The sequence below is a fragment of the Eurypyga helias genome, unplaced genomic scaffold, assembly GCF_000690775.1.
Source record: "Eurypyga helias isolate BGI_N326 unplaced genomic scaffold, ASM69077v1 scaffold26789, whole genome shotgun sequence".
In the NCBI taxonomy this organism is placed as follows: domain Eukaryota; kingdom Metazoa; phylum Chordata; class Aves; order Eurypygiformes; family Eurypygidae; genus Eurypyga; species Eurypyga helias.
In genome coordinates this window covers 1-18,378 of record NW_010270500.1, presented here as the reverse complement: position 1 = coordinate 18,378, position 18,378 = coordinate 1, and the positions used below count along the sequence as shown (strand labels likewise).

General features: G+C 38.9%; 1 protein-coding gene across 1 annotated transcript; it reads right to left on the bottom strand.

The window, feature by feature from the left end:
• Positions 1-232: 232 nt before the first annotated feature.
• On the bottom strand, positions 233-16,351 carry LOC104514723 (E3 ubiquitin-protein ligase SHPRH-like; the record flags this gene model as incomplete). Its single annotated transcript, XM_010158476.1, has 9 exons — positions 15,758-16,351; positions 15,233-15,362; positions 9,225-9,443; positions 8,825-8,903; positions 7,891-8,041; positions 6,036-6,141; positions 5,300-5,556; positions 4,173-4,868; positions 233-484 (listed from the first exon to the last, which is right to left on the bottom strand). Coding segments are annotated over exons 1-9 (2,484 nt in total), but the record flags the coding sequence as incomplete, so codon positions are not given.
• Between the last annotated feature and the right edge of the window lie 2,027 nt (positions 16,352-18,378).

Genomic DNA, 18,378 nt, shown 5'->3' with positions numbered 1-18,378 from the left:
GATTATGTTAAGTATTTTTTGAGCTGGATATACTCCAGTCTGCCAAAATTCCAACAGGAAAACCATTCAACAAGTAAGTACCTCCAACAGAAAATTCAATTCTAAAGAACAAGCTACAAGGACAAATTACCTGAGTGCACAGAATGCTGAGAGGGAAGTCTACTGTATTATTTACAACAAGCTTGTCAAAACCTTTTCAAGTTAAACACATGTATGACTGGGAATGTCATACCTTTGCAGTAGTGCATTCAACCATTTGTGCTTCGTCAAGGCAGATCCTCCACCACTCCACTGCTACTAAGGGGCTCGGGATCGCCATGTACCGCTTCTGGTTCCTGAAGCGGCGCCCATCTTCGCTGTTACTGTGGGGTATGTCCACATAGTTCAGTTCAGTGCGGAGAACATCATACGTTGTGATAACCACCTCTTGCTCTGCCAACATGTGCGGCTGCAAAAAGCCATGCTTCTTCACACCTTGATACACCTGCATAGATTTGTATTCAACAGCGTGACAGCAAAAATGAGGAAACACTTCAACAGAAGTCCCAGAACATCACTACAGCTTAATATGTGCATGCTTTTAGAAGTGTTCCTCGTATAATATGAAATCATCCATAAAACCTGTATTCATATGGCAGCATGGTAGGAAATCCATACAAGTAACAGATAACAAATGCAAAAATTTTATGTGTAATTATATCTTCGCAAAGCATTATTTTTTCTCATTTCAAGAAAAACATGCCCTGTCCTCTCCTCTCCTTTACTGTAGGTGTATTACCTTCCATCCTCCCCACTACCAAGAATTTCATGGATGATTTAGGCAAAGATAGAAGTATGCAGCAAAATATTCATCAAGCAGAAATTATACTCTGGGCAATGTTTTATCTACAAAAAGGATTTCTACAGAGACTCGTGAAAGAGAAAGAATACCCTAGTAAGAAACAATCCCTGTGCACCAACACAATATTATTATAAACCTTTCCTATTGACATTAGTTCTAATATCAGAAGTATTTTTCTTATCTCCTCTGTCATATTAAGCAAAATACTTTTGGAAACATACAGCAGTTTAAATTTAAAATCAGTAAGCTAAACTAAACATTTTACTATGTGTTTCTCCACAGAATCATTCTGTACCTAAAGAAAGCGTGTTATGAGTCCCAATATACTTACAATACAAAAACATGTTAAAAATTCAAATAATGTGTGGCACAGCACAAAATCAGAAATATTTTTGAAATAGGAGTGTTTTCTCATCTCTTGGCTTTTCAGCTGTTAAGAGATTGTTACCAGAGCTATATACCAATCACCTTCTTTGCCTTCTGATACAAACATTTTCTCTTACTCCCAGTTTACCTCAGGAACCTACTACAAAATTACAGGCATTCATTGCTTTCTTTAAGAATTTTACTATCAGTTACTTCTTGTCACTTATCTATTAATATTAATCACAACATGTAATCACAATAGACAAGGCTTTCTTCTGACAGATACAGGAACATCCCTACCTATTTAGAAAGTATCTATATTCTAGTCTCACCTTCAAACAGCTAGCATCTTTCTATTCCCCTCTCATTCAGTGAGTTCATGACTTATTACATAACCACTAACCAAGATGGCCCATTCTCATCTGCAGCTACCCACAATTTTTACCATTTAAAAATAAAAAAAAAAAAAAATCAGTCTTTCCAGTCCCTCATAGTGTCACAAACTTTAATATCCTCTTAATTCACACAACTAATAGTTAAAAAAATATGTGAATTCGGGTGACTCTATAAAACCTTAGTTTATTTTCCCTCCTTCACCCCTTGATGATCAGCACATAATGGATTTCACATTTGTGCATAAGGCAACAGTGTTTTCTGTCAACTGCGGAAGACACTTGCAGAAAATTTCTGTTCAGTCCCAGAGTGTGACAACAGAGCGTGTGCTACCTAGTCAATGAACATCAACTGAAAACAGAAAAGGGAAGGAGGGAGCATGCTCACTGAAGCAACTGATAAGAAGGAAAAATAGCTGCCTAGGTCCAATAATTTCTTCCAAATATTTATGAAGAGATTTTATGGAGGTTTGTAACTTGGCCAAGTTTTGGTTGTTTACAGCAGCAGTAAGAGACAACTATGCCACAAAGGAAGACCTACTGATAAATTTTAATTTCTCGTTCTATTAAATATAACCATTAGAATTTCCCATGGGTTGTATGCGGTTGGAAGAATAAAAACCACCCTTTACATGCAATGCAAAACTGGTTCTTTGAAACTTCTGCTTTTTTTTTTTTTTTTAACTTCACAGAAAAACCAACCAATTTTCATTACGAATTAACACTGAAAGCAATTCTGGGTGACTTACAACCAGCAGTTAAAAGAACATGAAAATGGAGTCTTAGAATGGAAGGTGTCACACAGCTTAAAGTACTGACATTCAGTATTTAAGCTATTTTACTGCTCCCATGTAAATCTGTTTATGACAGTTTTCAAAGCTGGCATAAAACTTGGACTGGGTCCTACAAAAACTGTGCAAGTTTTACACATGTACTAGTTGCTGCACTAAATCTAATTAGACTGCTCACACGAATGGCTTACTGGAGGCCTACAATTCACTTATGCACAGGGTACCTATTCAGGATAGCTGATGGTATTAGAGACATCCCTGAATACAAAGCTTCCTCTCTTTATCAATCTACTATTACTGTACTCAAAATATAAGGTAACTACCATTCTCAAGACACTTTACCATCACAAAGGTTCTTGCCTTCTAAAAATATGAAGGACAAAACTTGACTACATCATTAATGAAGACATTGGCTACCTCTGAATACTGTAATAATGTGCTGGTTTTGGTTGGGACAGAGTTCATTTTCTTCACAGTAGCTAATATCAGGCTCCTTTTTGGATTTGTGCTGAAAACAGTGCTGAGAACAGGGATGTTTCAGGCTTACACAGAGCCTTTTCTGCCCATCACACCACCCCATCAGCGAGTGGGCTGCAGGTGCACAAGAAACTGGGAGAGGACACAGCCAGGACAGCTGACCCCAAATGATCAAAGGGGTACCCCATACCATATGACATCATGCTCAGTTTATAAAGCTGGGGGAAGAAGGAGGAAAAGGAGGACATTTGGAAGGATGAAAGCTTCCTCTCTTTATCAATCTACTATTACTGTACTCAAAATATAAGGTAACTACCATTCTCAAGACACTTTACCATCACAAAGGTTCTTGCCTTCTAAAAATATGAAGGACAAAACTTGACTACATCATTAATGAAGACATTGGCTACCTCTGAATACTGTAATAATGTGCTGGTTTTGGTTGGGACAGAGTTCATTTTCTTCACAGTAGCTAATATCAGGCTCCTTTTTGGATTTGTGCTGAAAACAGTGCTGAGAACAGGGATGTTTCAGGCTTACACAGAGCCTTTTCTGCCCATCACACCACCCCATCAGCGAGTGGGCTGCAGGTGCACAAGAAACTGGGAGAGGACACAGCCAGGACAGCTGACCCCAAATGATCAAAGGGGTACCCCATACCATATGACATCATGCTCAGTTTATAAAGCTGGGGGAAGAAGGAGGAAAAGGAGGACATTTGGAAGGATGTTTTGTCTTCCCAAGTAACTGTTATTGCATGTGACAGTGTTGTAATGGTGTTACTCCCAGCAAACACCACAGGTCGACCAAGGCCAAAGTACACTCTTTACCTGCTGAAACATTTGTTTTTATCTAGAGAAAAAAAAAGGAGAAGCAACTGTCAGAGAGCTGCTGGGGTTGGGTATAGTAAGACTTGACACTACCAAAACACACAGACTACCAAGGAACTTAGAAAAGCCTAACTTGTAGGAAAAAAGAGCCACCACAGACAGCCTTCCCTCTCAGAAATCACATGTTATTGCCACTGCTCAAAATCTGCTTCCATTTGATAAAGATATCTAGTGCATTGTATCATCTCCCAGTGACCAACCAACAGGGGCGGGGGAAAAAAGGTAAATGCAGATAGACTTTCTGGGACACAGATACACGACGTTGTTTCAAAACATAGGTCTAATAGCAAGAAATGTAGAACTCTGACACAGAAGGCAAAGAAACCTCTCAGTTTGATGCAATATACAGCGTCAGACAGGTAGCCCTGAGCCTTGATAAAATAACTCTCCAGAATATGAAGCTATATAACCTTACCAGAACTCGAAGAGATGATGATCTTACATGCCTGTTGATCTCATCTACCCACTGATGGCAAATAGAACTTGGAGAAATTATCAGAGTCGCTCCCGTGGAAACTGGTTTCATTGCCACCAGACAATGGGGACAGTAGAAGGGCTTGATCTTCAGGTTTTCCTCTTTGTAGTTTACACATTCTGCGTGCTGCCATAAATGACATTTCAGGCACTGCACTCGAGCTTTATAGTCAGCCAGCCCAAGCTCACCACAGATGCATTCAAAACGATAATCAGAGGTATTAAACGGAAATACAGAACTGGTATGTTGTACACTACTGCCAGCACTTTCTTGGGAAAGTGAGGACTGGTCCTTTGGAACTTCCTGCTGGATATCAGCTATACTTTTAGGAACATCAAAATCAGGATGACTGCTCGCATCACTGGAGACAAGGAGGCTGCCATACAAATCGGGAGACTCTGGAACCACAGCTTTCTGCTGAATGCTATCCTCTTCTACAGAATTCTCATGCTCTGCTTCAGATTTCCTATTATTTTTGCTAGTTGCACAATAATCATGTTCTTCCATCGTGATATCCACCCGTAAAGGACTTTGAAGGACATTTTCAGAAGTGATATCACTATTTCTTGATTCTTTGGTTTGAGTTTTAGCATCAACCAACTGCTTCTTCTGCATGTTTTCTGAAGTCCTTGCTATCTACAAAGTAAAATTAACCAGAAAGTCACACTTCTTCCTCACTTTATCTTCTTTTGGAACATATAAATACATCAAGACATAAGATATTTAGATTTTACATCTATTTCAAGTTTGAGGACGTTTAATATTTACCAGTGTTTAAAAGACAACTTTACAGCAAAAACAACACCTCTGCCAGCCACCACAGAACTAATTTAAAAGATTTATGACAAATGCAATTAGTATTTTAGCCCCAAGTCTGATCTACTTAAGACTCTGCTTCTTTGTTCACCCATGTCAAAGCAAATGGTGTAGTTGTCTTCATTTTTATCAACAAGCCAGCATCACTAACTACTGCACACAGACAACACAGCTCAGAGCAGCACAAAATTGGCAGAAATAAGATCTGCCTTGGCAAAATGCCTTGAATTAACTACAGCACCATGTTTTACCTGCTCTTTGGTTCTTTCTCGCCTCTTCTGTTCCTTATAATTCTTCCCCAGCTTGAAAGACCCAGCCAGACCATGTCCTTTGACTTGCTCTACTACTTGTTCTGAAATTAGTTTTTCTAGGGTTCTTTTGAGAAGCCGCCTATTTCTCTGTATGTCATACCTATATATAGCACTGATGTATTTAAATATTGCAATGATGGATGCTCCTTTCTTCACATTCATTTCTTTCACAGCTGCTAATATCATCACTCGTAAGCCTATATGCAGAATTAAAGCAAAAAATATAACAGGTCATACAGAATGAAATTTACCTCGGAGAATGCATCTTAAGGGAACTCTAAGCATCTAAAAACCAAAAAAGACAGGCAGGAGTTATGTCAGTGTTTTACTTGAGGTAGCCCTACAAATCCCTGTTTTTCAGGGACTAAGGCAACACTGAGTAGCAACAGAAGTGACACTAATTTTTCTTACCGAAGCTAGTTAGAAGACATATTTCAGTTAGGTGCAAAAAGCTCTTACAACAACCTTTAGCTACATGCAGCTCAGCAGCACAGAGATCTGAGTTGGTAACTTCAGTGTGGATCACTTGTTTGTAGCATGCAATCCTACATCACAGTTCTCAGCAATAGAATCATTTAATTTTGCAGAAGGGAGGAGTAGCCTTGAACTCTTAGTCAGCGGCCAATATAAGATTTATGCCAAAAGCAAAATTTATTATGAAGTCAGAAATACTTACTGGGATACTGTATTTTTTCCTTCAATTTAAGCTCCATTTCCTTTGGTTTTTTCTTTTTATTTTCTTCTGAAGGTTGAGGTGGAACAAAGAAGTTCACAAGCTTACCCTAATGCACACAAGGTTAAATAGTTATTAGCTCATGTCTCATTACAGTAATTCTGAACTTAATCTTTTCACATTTGAAAATAAGCACAAGCTGCTACAGATGTGTGCTCCAATCTCACTCATTTGCTCAAACAGCTCATTTTTAGTGTACAGTGATACCCCATTTGGTTCAGTTTCTTGGCAAACAGTGTCAGCACCCTACACTGAGAACAAGGGGAACAGCCTTGCCAGCCACTTGCCTGCTACTTCAGAATTAAGTTACAGCTATGGATTCCAGTAAGTGATCGAGGTTACTGATGGGGGGGGAGGAAAAAAAATATATATTTAATATATAGCTAGAAACACAGAAGGAGGTAAGCAATATAGACTGAAAAGCCCTAGTTAGTTGTATAACAAGTTTCTCCTTTTAGGGACTGCCTCCCCCAAAATTACTCTAATAATAGTGATTCAGGAGGAGTGATTTAATTCAAGGGGTATAATCAAGAACTGGGATATAAAAAATCTCAACGATGGAATAAATGCAGTGTCAATATTTCTGTGACTGTTTAATAGCTGTATTCATTGACACCTGACTCTGCCTTGACCAATTGGTTGCTTCACAGAGTTCTTAAGTAGTAGCTGCAATGAAACTCCAGCCACTTTGAGCCCTACCGTGAGTCAAAATACTTGGAGTAACTCTGACACTGGCTCACACAATCCAGGAGTTGTCCAGAAAGTCTCTTTTGGAATAAAGCACTTCTGTTTGGTTTTGTTTTGGGTCTTTTTTCAAGACATCATACAAAGACATTTTATATTTGAAGACAAGAAAAAAATGCAGATGACAAGGGGCCTTCTGGATGAATGGAACAGTGCCTTCTAATCACAGGCAGTGTCATGTAATTCTTCTCATAAAGATCTCAAAGTGTTATCTAAGATGGTTGTACCAGCAACTCGTATCAGGGAAGAGTTTCATAACCCCAGCTCTCCTAAAGTTAGGGTCTCTCACTATTGTCACCAGTTGATGTCCAGATGCTTTAGTGCTAATGCTTCCCTCTTCACACTCCTTGGTGCTGACCCACTGATATATTTCAGAATCATCTTTGAGAATTAGGTCTTTTTAACTGATAAAATTACAAGCAGGCAGGAGATCAATGGAATTGGCTGCCATGAATTCTAAAGGATGGAACCCACAGTAGTGGTAGGAGTTTTCTTAAGGATAAAGATTCTCTCTCTTCAGAGAAAATTTTTGGTTTTAGTGAATGTGCTAAGTTTTCACAGGATACATGACGTGGAAAGTGAAAAGATCAAAAACTGTTGCTAAATAAGCCCATTTATTATATGAAATAGAGGGGGAGCAGAAATCTTTATTCTCTGAGGTTAAATTGTCCCTATTTTAGCGCAGAATGTGTACCTAATGGATATTTGATACTCATCAAAACAATTAAGTGACTAGGAGAGTGATTTCCAACACACAAATTACATATTTATATATTCCTGAAGTACATGTAAACTACCAACAGCTTACTAACAGCACAGCTCCCTGCTAACACCTTTCAACAATGGCAATTGCTATCAATTGCTTCTCATGCATGCCATTCCATTATTTATGCCACCAAGTATCACACTCTATGAAGCAAAAACTCTCACTGTACTTTAAACCCTCTTTAAATCTGGACATCTAAAACACAGAAAACATAGCTCAAGAGAAGTGCATCTCCATTAATTCTGAAAAGTATTTTCTTTGTACTAAATTGCATCCTGGTTTTCTTACCTCAGGTAACGTCAGATCATCTTGCTTAATGTCTGGTCGGGTATGATTCAGAATAAGAGCCAACACTTCTACTGTTTTTCCAAGACCCATCTCATCTGCCAAAATACCTCCAGGCCACTGGGGTCCAGCAATCGGATATTCACGGATAATACTAAAATTCAAGTACATTTCCAAATCAAAGTCGGTAACTACAGAATGGTGTGACAGAGAAGCATGTGTTCAGGGAGACACACAGCAAGGCTTCAGCAAGGCAAACCTTGCAAGATGAGGCAGTATCTTTTATTAGATAAGCTGAGATTGACAAAGGCTAGCAAGGTTTCTGAGCGTACAAACCTGATCAAGACAAATATATATGCCTGAAGTTCTTGGGTATTTTCCCCTCCCAACAGGCTTTATCTTGCTAACTTTAACATATCACAACATTAGTGTTCAAAAAAAAAATTGAGATAATTATATTCACATGTATTAAATATCTGAAAGTCAAAAAGCAAACTAGCAATCAAAATGTTCTATTCTAACCAAATTAGAAAAAAGTGCAACAGAATTGGTAATGCAATACCCAGCATTAATAAAAGCCTCACATTGCCACATTACTTCAAATTTTAAAAACAGTGGACCAGAAGGAATGAGGCCTCCAATGCTCTAATTCGAAAAACTGTTAATCTTTAAACCACAAGTTTGCATTAAAATTAAAAGACCACACACAACTTGAACTGTATCTTCAACTTGAGATGTACATATTAACCGGTGCAATATATGCTGGTTTGTCTTTTTTTCCCTGAATTCAAAATATCACTGTTCTAAGTCTTTAGTTGCTAACTGAAAAACCAGTGTTATGGATTATTTTATATCCTCCAGGTAAAAGCTGCCAGTAAGGTTTTCACAAAGTATGACCTTGAGGTGTTCTTAGAAAGAGATAATTGTAAAAACATACCAGCCAGTAAACGGATTATAGTAGATCTTCACGCCATCCAAAGTGATGACCTCCCGCCATAAGAAGTGCAGTGCATTTTCTACGGAGAAAGAGCTGATGTTACTATTATGGGGTTTCTCTATAAGCAGCACTCTGCTTAGAATTGTTCAGCCTTACTGTGGCAAAGTAAGACAGAAAAACAGACAGCTACCTCCACAGTGCTTCATGACCAACAAGATCGATCAACTGCTGTTCAGCAAAGTTTGGGTAGTACACTAAATGATCAACTAAACAGCAGCTTTCGTAAAAATAGTAACTAAATGATTAGCAAAGCTTCTAATCAAAAAGCAAGAAAACATTACTGCTAACAATACAATGCCATTTGCCTCAACTGTGCAAGTTTCCAGACCCATATACTTGCCACTGGTTGGAGTGCTTGTCAGGTTCTCTCGATGAAGCATCCAGTTCACAGCCTCACTTTGGTACGGCCTCAGAACAGGAATTAATGCAGGATGCTGTACATCCTCTCTCAGCGACTGGATATCCCGCTGATGGGTATGCCTTACAAAGTCATAAAGCTCTTCAGTATTTTGTCGCTCTAGCTCCATGTCAGATTCTTCCTCATCTTCCTCCAGCTCATCTGCATACACAAAGTAATTCAAGACACACATTATCAACCAACTTTGGTCAACATTTCAGTAGATTTTGCTGCAACATATTTAGTGGACACATGCGAGCAAGCCCAGCAAAAGGTCATTTAAACTTATGTCATGACTGCACCTGACAGGCAGCAGCAGCAAGAAAAATTGAGCACTACCTTCCTGAAAGTTAAGTTTAACATGCTGTGGTGATCACAGCAGTATTCATAATCACCAAATTCTTCCTTTAGAGTTTTGGGATAGAATGGCCAGATCTTATTAAATAAAGAGCTTTCACTAAACATTTCCAACTGACACAGAACCACAAATAACTCACATTTCGGATTTAAATGTTAACATGGGTCGACGATCTTCTAGGAAGGGGAAGAACACAGTGGGTTGTCAAAGATTTCTACCTTTTTCATGAAATAAAGCCTTTCTTGATGAAATAGCTTATTTTAAAAACACCAGGAGATTCTCTTCAGTGAGCTTCCACGTTAATTTTGAATTATGCATCTGGATAAGAAAACTGTAGCAGTAGGACAACATAAAATTCTGGCACCACTGCAAAAATTTAAACAAGATTTACTTTAGAAATTAAAGTCCCACCTCCAGAGAAGTATGCAGCCCCTAGGACAGAAGGTCTACCTTTCTTTTCTACCTTCACAGAAGGCGGCCCTCTGCTTAGACTTTTTTCTCATAACTTAGATATATGGGCATACACAAAATTTAAGCACTGTAAAACAAATATTAATGAAAAACTCAAGGGTCAGTATTTTGGCAAACTAACATAAGATAAGGGAACAAAGGACAAAAAGTACAAGTTTTAACAGGATTTTAGGTCTCAAGTTAAAAACATTGGTACCAAGAAAACAGCTGTACAAGTCCACAGTTCAAAGAGAGACTAACCCTTGCTAGTACTGGAAATGAAGCCACCTTGCAGAATTTTTCTCAAAGTTTTCAGCACAAAGTGGCCTTAAGGCATATTTATCAGTATATTATACTTTTTAAAAGAGAAAACAGCTAATGGCAAGCACAATTCAATCAAATTATAATTAAGGTGCCTTGGGCTAACAAAGCAGAGATTTACCTGACACAAACACCAGAGTTTAATCTTAAACTAAGGTTTGGGGGCTGCTATTAGGACTCTTTCATGTAAAGTAAAATCTTTCTTCCATTCAAATGGATGGTGAACGTGAAGACTAGTTTCCAAAACAATCAGCAGTAAATGACGTGCCTATGTAGGGCGGCCCGAGGTGACCTCCTGTAATGCTTTTAAGTCAATGGAACAAGTTCAGCACTTCACAAGGAAAGAGAGTATTCCAAAAGACATTAAGGTTCTATAAACTCATGAAAACTGTACATATCCAGACTGTAATGTAAAGAAGGCAACCAGAGTGAAAATGTGGGGTTACTAATGTTCCAGCCAAACAAAAAGCACCAAGCAAAGCATGCATCCCTATATAATACAAAAAGATCATTCCAAAGGATCCTCTCACATACTCCTCACTTCACAGAAAGAAGAAAAATTAGAGTGATTGCAGAGTATAACTTTGATCAATGAAGTTAATCTATAATGGCACCTACCATCATATTTGCTTAAATAAGTTTGCAAATCTCACATTTCAGACCATAATAAATTGATTTCTCTATAAACTAAGTCTATCCAGAATTTTACAGTAGAGCAAAGACCACCATATACTTTAAAATTTTTTTTTGATACAACTGGATATGTTTTGCCCATACCTTTCTTGTTTTGTTCACTCTCAAAGACTTTATTTTGCCTGATTAAATGGTTCTATGTACCACAGGGATATTTAAAAGGATGCTAAGGAAGTTCACCTCTGTTACTGTATTATTATATTAAACAGTGAATATTTAATTATGCTTTCAGCCATTTCAAAATGTAATTCAATTACATAGCTTTCACCTTAAGTACTTTTTACCTCTGAGAAACAGATGGTATTGTACTGTCTAAAAATTCAGTTTCTCTCATATGTTTCATAATCAAGTATTCTACTTAATTCCTTCAATGACTGAAGTTCTGCTACTGCATCTGCAGTATGATCTTTCTGCTTCACCTGCCAGGCAGTTTCCAGACTGTTGTATAAGAACATCTACATCAGTGAAAATGTAACCTTTCCCTCCTTTATTCTAGATCAATGGAAAACTTACTGCCTCACATTTAGTACTAAAAACTGCTACAGAGACCAAAAAACACTCGCCTTTGCACAAAGATTTTATTCTTAAGAAAACTGAAGGAAAATGGTATATGCTACAGCATATCATAGTATAGTTCCATGACACTATGGGAAAACTAACTCTGAAACATTTACCAGTCACTAGAACAAGTAACAAAGAGACATTTTAGTCTTTTTAGAAAAATTTAAAGACTATGGCTTTCTTTCATATTACGAAAGCAGCTAGCTGGATCTGTAAGTGATCTATGACTGTGTGTTCACTGAAGCAATGACAAGCAACAAGTAATATTACACAGCAGATACCTGGTTTTATAGCAGCTTGCATATTGTATTTATTAAAGCTAACAAAAGAAATCTCTAAACAAATTTCTCAAAGAGTAATTAGCACTACAATTAATGTTCAAAACTCATGAAGTTTCTGCATATTAAATATTTTGACACTCTTCAGATTCATTAGTGCATCTATCCTATGCTTGCCATAACTTGAGATGGAAATCCAAAGTCTCAAAACCATCTAGGAGGACATTAACAGGATAAGTAAATTGAGGAAAGCAAATATATAAAAATGAAACATAGGGATAGAGAGGTCTTGTCCATTATTTGTGTGAGTCCTTGTGCACAGCTCTATCAACACAAAAATTTTCTCATCAATAGGGAGAACAAGAAGCCTCATCTTGGAACCTTGTTGTATAATTTTAGAGAGAGATTGACAAATGTTAACATACACGCCTGCAGTTTTGCAAAACTTAATTTCAATTCCTTCTGTTTAAAAACAGGTGAAATTCAGACATAGAATATGTTGTTAGAAATGGAAATCAATTTATACTTAAGAAGAATGCTTTTATCCGTGTAGAACCAAGGCTATATTAATTTACGCTACATCAAAAAGTAAACAGCTTGAAAAGTGCTGGAAAATGCAACTGGTTTCACAATATGTAACTGCCTGGGGTGTTCCCTCCTAAACCTTTTCCACTTCTGTGACATGATTTATTTCTGAATTTGGAGCATAGCATAATGCACACCACTATGGACTTACATAGCTGTTTAATCATAGAATTAAAGAATGGTTTGGGTTGGAAAGGGACCATAAAGATCATCTAGTTCCAACCCCACTGCCATGGGCAGGGACACCTTCCACTAGACCAGGTTGCTCAAAGCCTCATCCAGCCTGGCCTTGAAGACAGCCAGGGATGGGACATCCACAGCTTGTCTGGGCAACCTGTTCCACTGCCTCACCACCCTCTCTGTGAAGAACTTCTTCCTGATATCTAATCTAAACCTCCCCACTTTCAATTTAAACCCATTACCCCTTGTCCTGTCACTACAGGCCCTTGTAAAAAGTCCCCCCCAGCTTCCTTGTAGCCCCTTCAGGTACTGGAAGGCTGCAATAAGGTCTCCCCGGAGCCTTCTCTTCTCCAGGCTGAACAAGCCCAACTCTCTCAGCCTGTCCCCATAGCAGAGGTGCTCCAGCCCTCTGAGCATCTTCGTGGCCTCCTCTGGACTCGCTCCAGTTGGTAATGATACTGTTTCATTCTCTAATAGTTTCAGGATAATTCTTTACCTTTGATTTGGTTTGACTAACAGCGAACACTAACTTAATGTACTTACTGAGCTATACATGCACCTACCGAACTATAGCCCTAGTTCCAACAGCTAGCAAAGAGGCCATCATTTTTTTCTAATATTGTTAGAAGCCCAATGTTCTTGTTCTTTGTGTTAGGCTGACAAGACAAAGTGTCAAAGGCTAACTTTTAGAATAATACAGCAGTCGAGATGCCTTTCTGTGGTAAGTTATTTAGAGAGCATTCTGTTTTGCGCTATGTGCCGGTTTTGATAATATTCTGGTTTGCACTGTATTGTTAGGATAAGCTTTATTCTGGTTTTCACTATGTTCAGCTGTTTCGGACAATGCTCTTTTTTTGACAATGTTTTTAGATGTTACAGTGCTGCTCTTTGATGATGGTTTAGGTGTTAAGCTGCAGTCATGACACTGTCTCTCACTATGTTAACCTGTTTTGATGATACCCTGTTTCTCAGTGCGTTTTCTCTGCACACATCGCTGAGAAAGGTTTGATAAGCAAGGGGCCAATCTCTCGTTATCAAAAGCAGGAGGGTACATGCACATTAGTACCTCAGCAGTATCCTTGTAAACTGAGAAGTGGTTTTGTAGATTAGTGGATGCTGAAATAATTAACCTTTTTCTGAATGTTGCTCATTGAAGCATTATTATAATACTAAAAATCACACCCATAGGTCAAAGAGACCCCTGCCCAGGTGAAGACCCTTCCCCTGAGCTTGCGTAATCGTGGAAGCAACCTGCCAGCAGTATTACAGTTGTATAACCAATCATTGTAAAGGGGGTAGACTGAGAAATTGCTAAGCCTGAAAGTTTTGTGTATAAATATAACACAAAAAACCCCGTTTGGTGTGCATGCTAGGAGGAGGTATCACCCAGGCACCCATCACCACAGTAAATCAATGTCGGCTTTCTAAACTATCATCTGGTTTAGAGTTTTCTTCATTACTTTTCAGTAAACATGTGAAGTAAACTGCTTTTAATCCTAAAATGAGAAGTTTGCTTTGTCAGATTACTTCACTTTTTGAAGGATAACTTACTCTTCCCTTCCCCATATGCTTAGTTATGGTGGACCTTCTTTCGGTGTATCTCAAGCCTTTTCTGAAGTATATTTTTGTTCTTTGCAGCAGGCACAGGAGTACACATTTTATTCTGTTAGCCTTTCCTTTTAGCTTCTCTTCAGCAAGTTGCCTAATTTTTTATACAAGTCTGCCTTTTGAAATTAAGTACAGTTATATGTGATGTGCTAGTCTTCTATTGCTTCTGCAGAAAACACTGAAACACAGTGTACCACAGTCAATGTTACTGAGTCAGTCTACCATTTTGAATCCATCCTACACTCAGGAACAAGACACCAACGTTGTTTGGGTTTGATTTTTTAAGAGTTTCCGAAGCCACCACACCATAAAGTGGTCATTGATCACCCTAAAAATGTTTAGCACTGCTGAGTATAATCCAGAAAACCTACTCACAGTTCCAAAATGACGACAAGGCCCACATTTGTACATTTGCAATGGTGTATTCTTAAAACTGTCATAAAGGTGCGTTTTGTAGTAGTTTATATTGTAACTGCTTTACAATATAAACCGAACAAATTCTGTTGCCACAGTTGTGTGTTAGGCACCAAACTAGGAACAAATGTTTCACAAAACTAATTCCTGGTACTTTTAAACAGTTCCTGTGTAACTCGAACTACTGTAAGTCTGTTCAAACAACTCACACAGATCAGTGAAACTGTATTTATTACGAAAAAGTTATGGACTCAAACTTCTACGTGCCTCAGTGCCTTATCCATAGGGAGAACATCACCTGTGATTTGACCATAAACTAATTAACATATCATTAAAGGTTAGATAATAATATAGAGATAATTACCTAATAATATTGCCTTGAAAATAAAGTTGCTCTAGATGGTAGGAATAACTTAAAATTTTCCCTTACGTTTAAAACTACTAAAAAAAAGGGTCACAGTTTAACAAGAATTATTTATTGACATTCAACTGAAACTCATTACCTGGAATTATAAAACTGTAGAACTTTTCCATGAGTTTTTGAATCAGTTGATTAGCTTTTTTGGGTCTACCACCTCCATCACTGAGAAACTCCGGTTTACTTAGCCCAGCTTCCAGAAGGTAAATTCCAACCTGTGAGATGGTTATACAGTTAATCGTGTAATTAACTGCTAGAATGGCAAGATTATAAACAGAAGTGTAGGAAAATGTCAACAGCACTTTGAAAATTAGCAGATGTAGACAGATATAATAAATCTGCTAAAATCACCATATCGAGGATACATTGCATTGCACCGAAAAGCTGCTGTGATTGCTTCCAGTAACACATTACTAAGTGCAACAGCAAAAAAATTTTTAGGAATAAACTTATTGAAAACATTTATATAAGCATGTAGAAACTACGTATTTTCATCACATTGTAAGAATATATGGTTGCTGCCAGACTTCATTGTTCAGAGGTATTTATTTCAGATTTCAAACAGAAGACAGCAACTTCTAAAATGCACAACAAATACATAAATGCATACCTTTAAAGTTTGAGCCTCTCCAGGTCTTTGATAAAGTCCAATTATCTTTTTCTTCTGCAACCATCTCAAGCCTTCCAGTATTTCACCACCTAAATTTGGTTTCACCAGAACTCGTTGTTCATAAGCACCCAGGTATTCTTTCGTTTCATTACCATACTCTTCTTCACCTCTTTCATGAACACAGACCTGCAGCTGATCATCTGAGTCTCCTCTCATTAAAGTAAAGCTCCTTTCCTGGAATTCATCAGTTAGAATTTGTTCAGAAGAAAGATGAAGAGCAAATTCTCCCAACAAAGCTTTCCAGGACCCATCCCCACGGTATGGCAAGACTGTGATATTTAGCTGTACTGACGCAGGAGTCAAAATGGAATAAGAATCTTCTTTTTGAAGGAGATCTTCGTCAGTGGTATCATCATTTATAACAATGAAGGATGCAGAAGAAGTGCTGGGAGCTGGAACGTGGTCCTCATTAGTCATTTCATCATCTATTGTTATTATCTCATTTCTCTGGTCTTCATGCATATTCCAGCAGAGCTGCTTTTTCTTCTCCTCATCTAGTTTTGATGGAGGGGCACGTTTTCGACGGCTACTCATTTTGTTGTTTTCTCAGCAGTATTTTCAGTCTCTGCAAGATGAAGTAAGCTAGTCAGCAGTAAGTATTTCAAAATCAAATGCTTACACTGAAATTTCACTGTGCAGCAGCTGCAGAACTTGCAAAAGGTTTGGACACAGACATGTGCACTAAGAAATCTCACTGTTGAAAACAGGTTTGGTTTTACACTCTCCTGTCCCTGTGCCATCACCCAAAACTAGACATGAAGCATTTGCCTTGTACTGTATCTTGCCTTTTGCCAGACAGTGATCAACAAGAACGCTGTATTTCAGAGTTGTAACTTAGAATTCTGTAGGACAGACATAAATGAGAAGCAGTGGAATCCCTCAAAGGGAAAGAAACTCCACAGCCAAAAGTACAGGAGGTACAGACGATTCATAGACTCACAGAATGGTTTGGGTTGGAAGGGACCTTAAAGACCATCTAGTTCCAACCCGCCTGCCATGGGCAGGGACACCTTCCACTAGACCAGGTTGCTCAAAGCCTCATCCAGCCTGGCCTTGAACACTTCCAGGGATGAGGCGACCACAGCTTCTCTGGGCAACCTGCCCCAGTGCCTCACCACCCTCTCCTGGAAGAACTTCTTCCTGGTATCTAATCTAAACCTCCCCCCTTTCAATTTAAACCCATTACCCCTTGTTCTGTCACTACAGGCCCTCGTAAAAACTCCCCCCCAGCTTCCTTGTAGGCCCCTTCAGGTACTGGAAGGCTGCAATATGGTCTCCCCAGGGGCTTCTCTTCTCTAGGCTGAACAAGCCCAACTTTCTCAGCCTTTCATCATAGGAGAGGTGCTCCAGCCCTCTGATCATCTTCATGGATTCAGAGGGAGGTGTGGGGAAAAAACAGACAAAATTCTTCCTTTCAAAGCCTACAGTGAAATTAAGCTTTAAGCAAGCTTGACACAGGGCTAGTCTGAAGCTGCCGTTGCATAAAATACAGTTCAGAGCCTAAACTATCAACTTCTGCCCTCAATGCCCTTCCTACTAGTACTGAATATTTTCCCAGGGAACTGTCCATCCTGGGACCTGCCTACATAAAGTGATTGCAGGGGAGCCCTTACTTACTCTAGTATGCATTTCAGTGGGACCAATGAGCAAACTAAATGCGTAGTCTTACTGATTTTGACTAGCGGTAAAGCTAAGTCAAGATATCTAGCTCCTTGGCTGAAACTGGGCAATGAACAGATATTTCTGGATAAAATACTAGAAAATAAAGTACTCATGCTAAACAATATACAGGAGAATTAGACCCATGTCGGAAGCTAATAACTACATACTCAAAACCACATGCTCATACTTAAACAAGTAGTAACCAATTTTTCATAAGGAGCCTGAATACAGCAATAGATTTGACCTCATATTACAGCATTTCTCAACAAAGACAGGAAAATACGTAGATATCCATGTGAGTTTAGTTTCTGCATACAAGTTTGAAATAAATGTAGGAAGATGATAGGCAAATATTCTAAGCTACTAAATCCAGTAACCCACTAAAACTAAATCCAGTAAACCGTTAAGGGGGCTTATGGTGGAACAGGGTTGAACTAGAATTCTGAATAATTTTAAAAGAGTCTTATAAATCAAACAAACCAACCCACCCTAATTTTCATAACTCATGAATGTCACAAGAAACTTTAAGGAACATACAAAACTTGCTGTGTTTACATCTCAAACACAACAGCACTAAGGAAAGGAAACGTGAGTTTTTCAAAACACTACTCCTGCACACGGAGGGCTGCTGACAGCGAACGAAGCAAACCCCAAGGGCGCCGTAACGCTGCTCCCTAACCCGAGAAAGGAGGATTCCTGCACCACCAGCTCCGCACGTGCACACCAACCTCAGCGCCGCACTCTGACGTACCAATCGCAGAACTGCCCTGTTCGAGCAGACCCGTTTGAAACTCCTACGGCCCGGAGACCACGGGTTCGACATGGTGAAGCCCCAGGCCTGCCCAGGGCAGCACGTGCGCAAGCAGCCGGTGGCGGGGCGGGGAGATCAGCCAACGCCG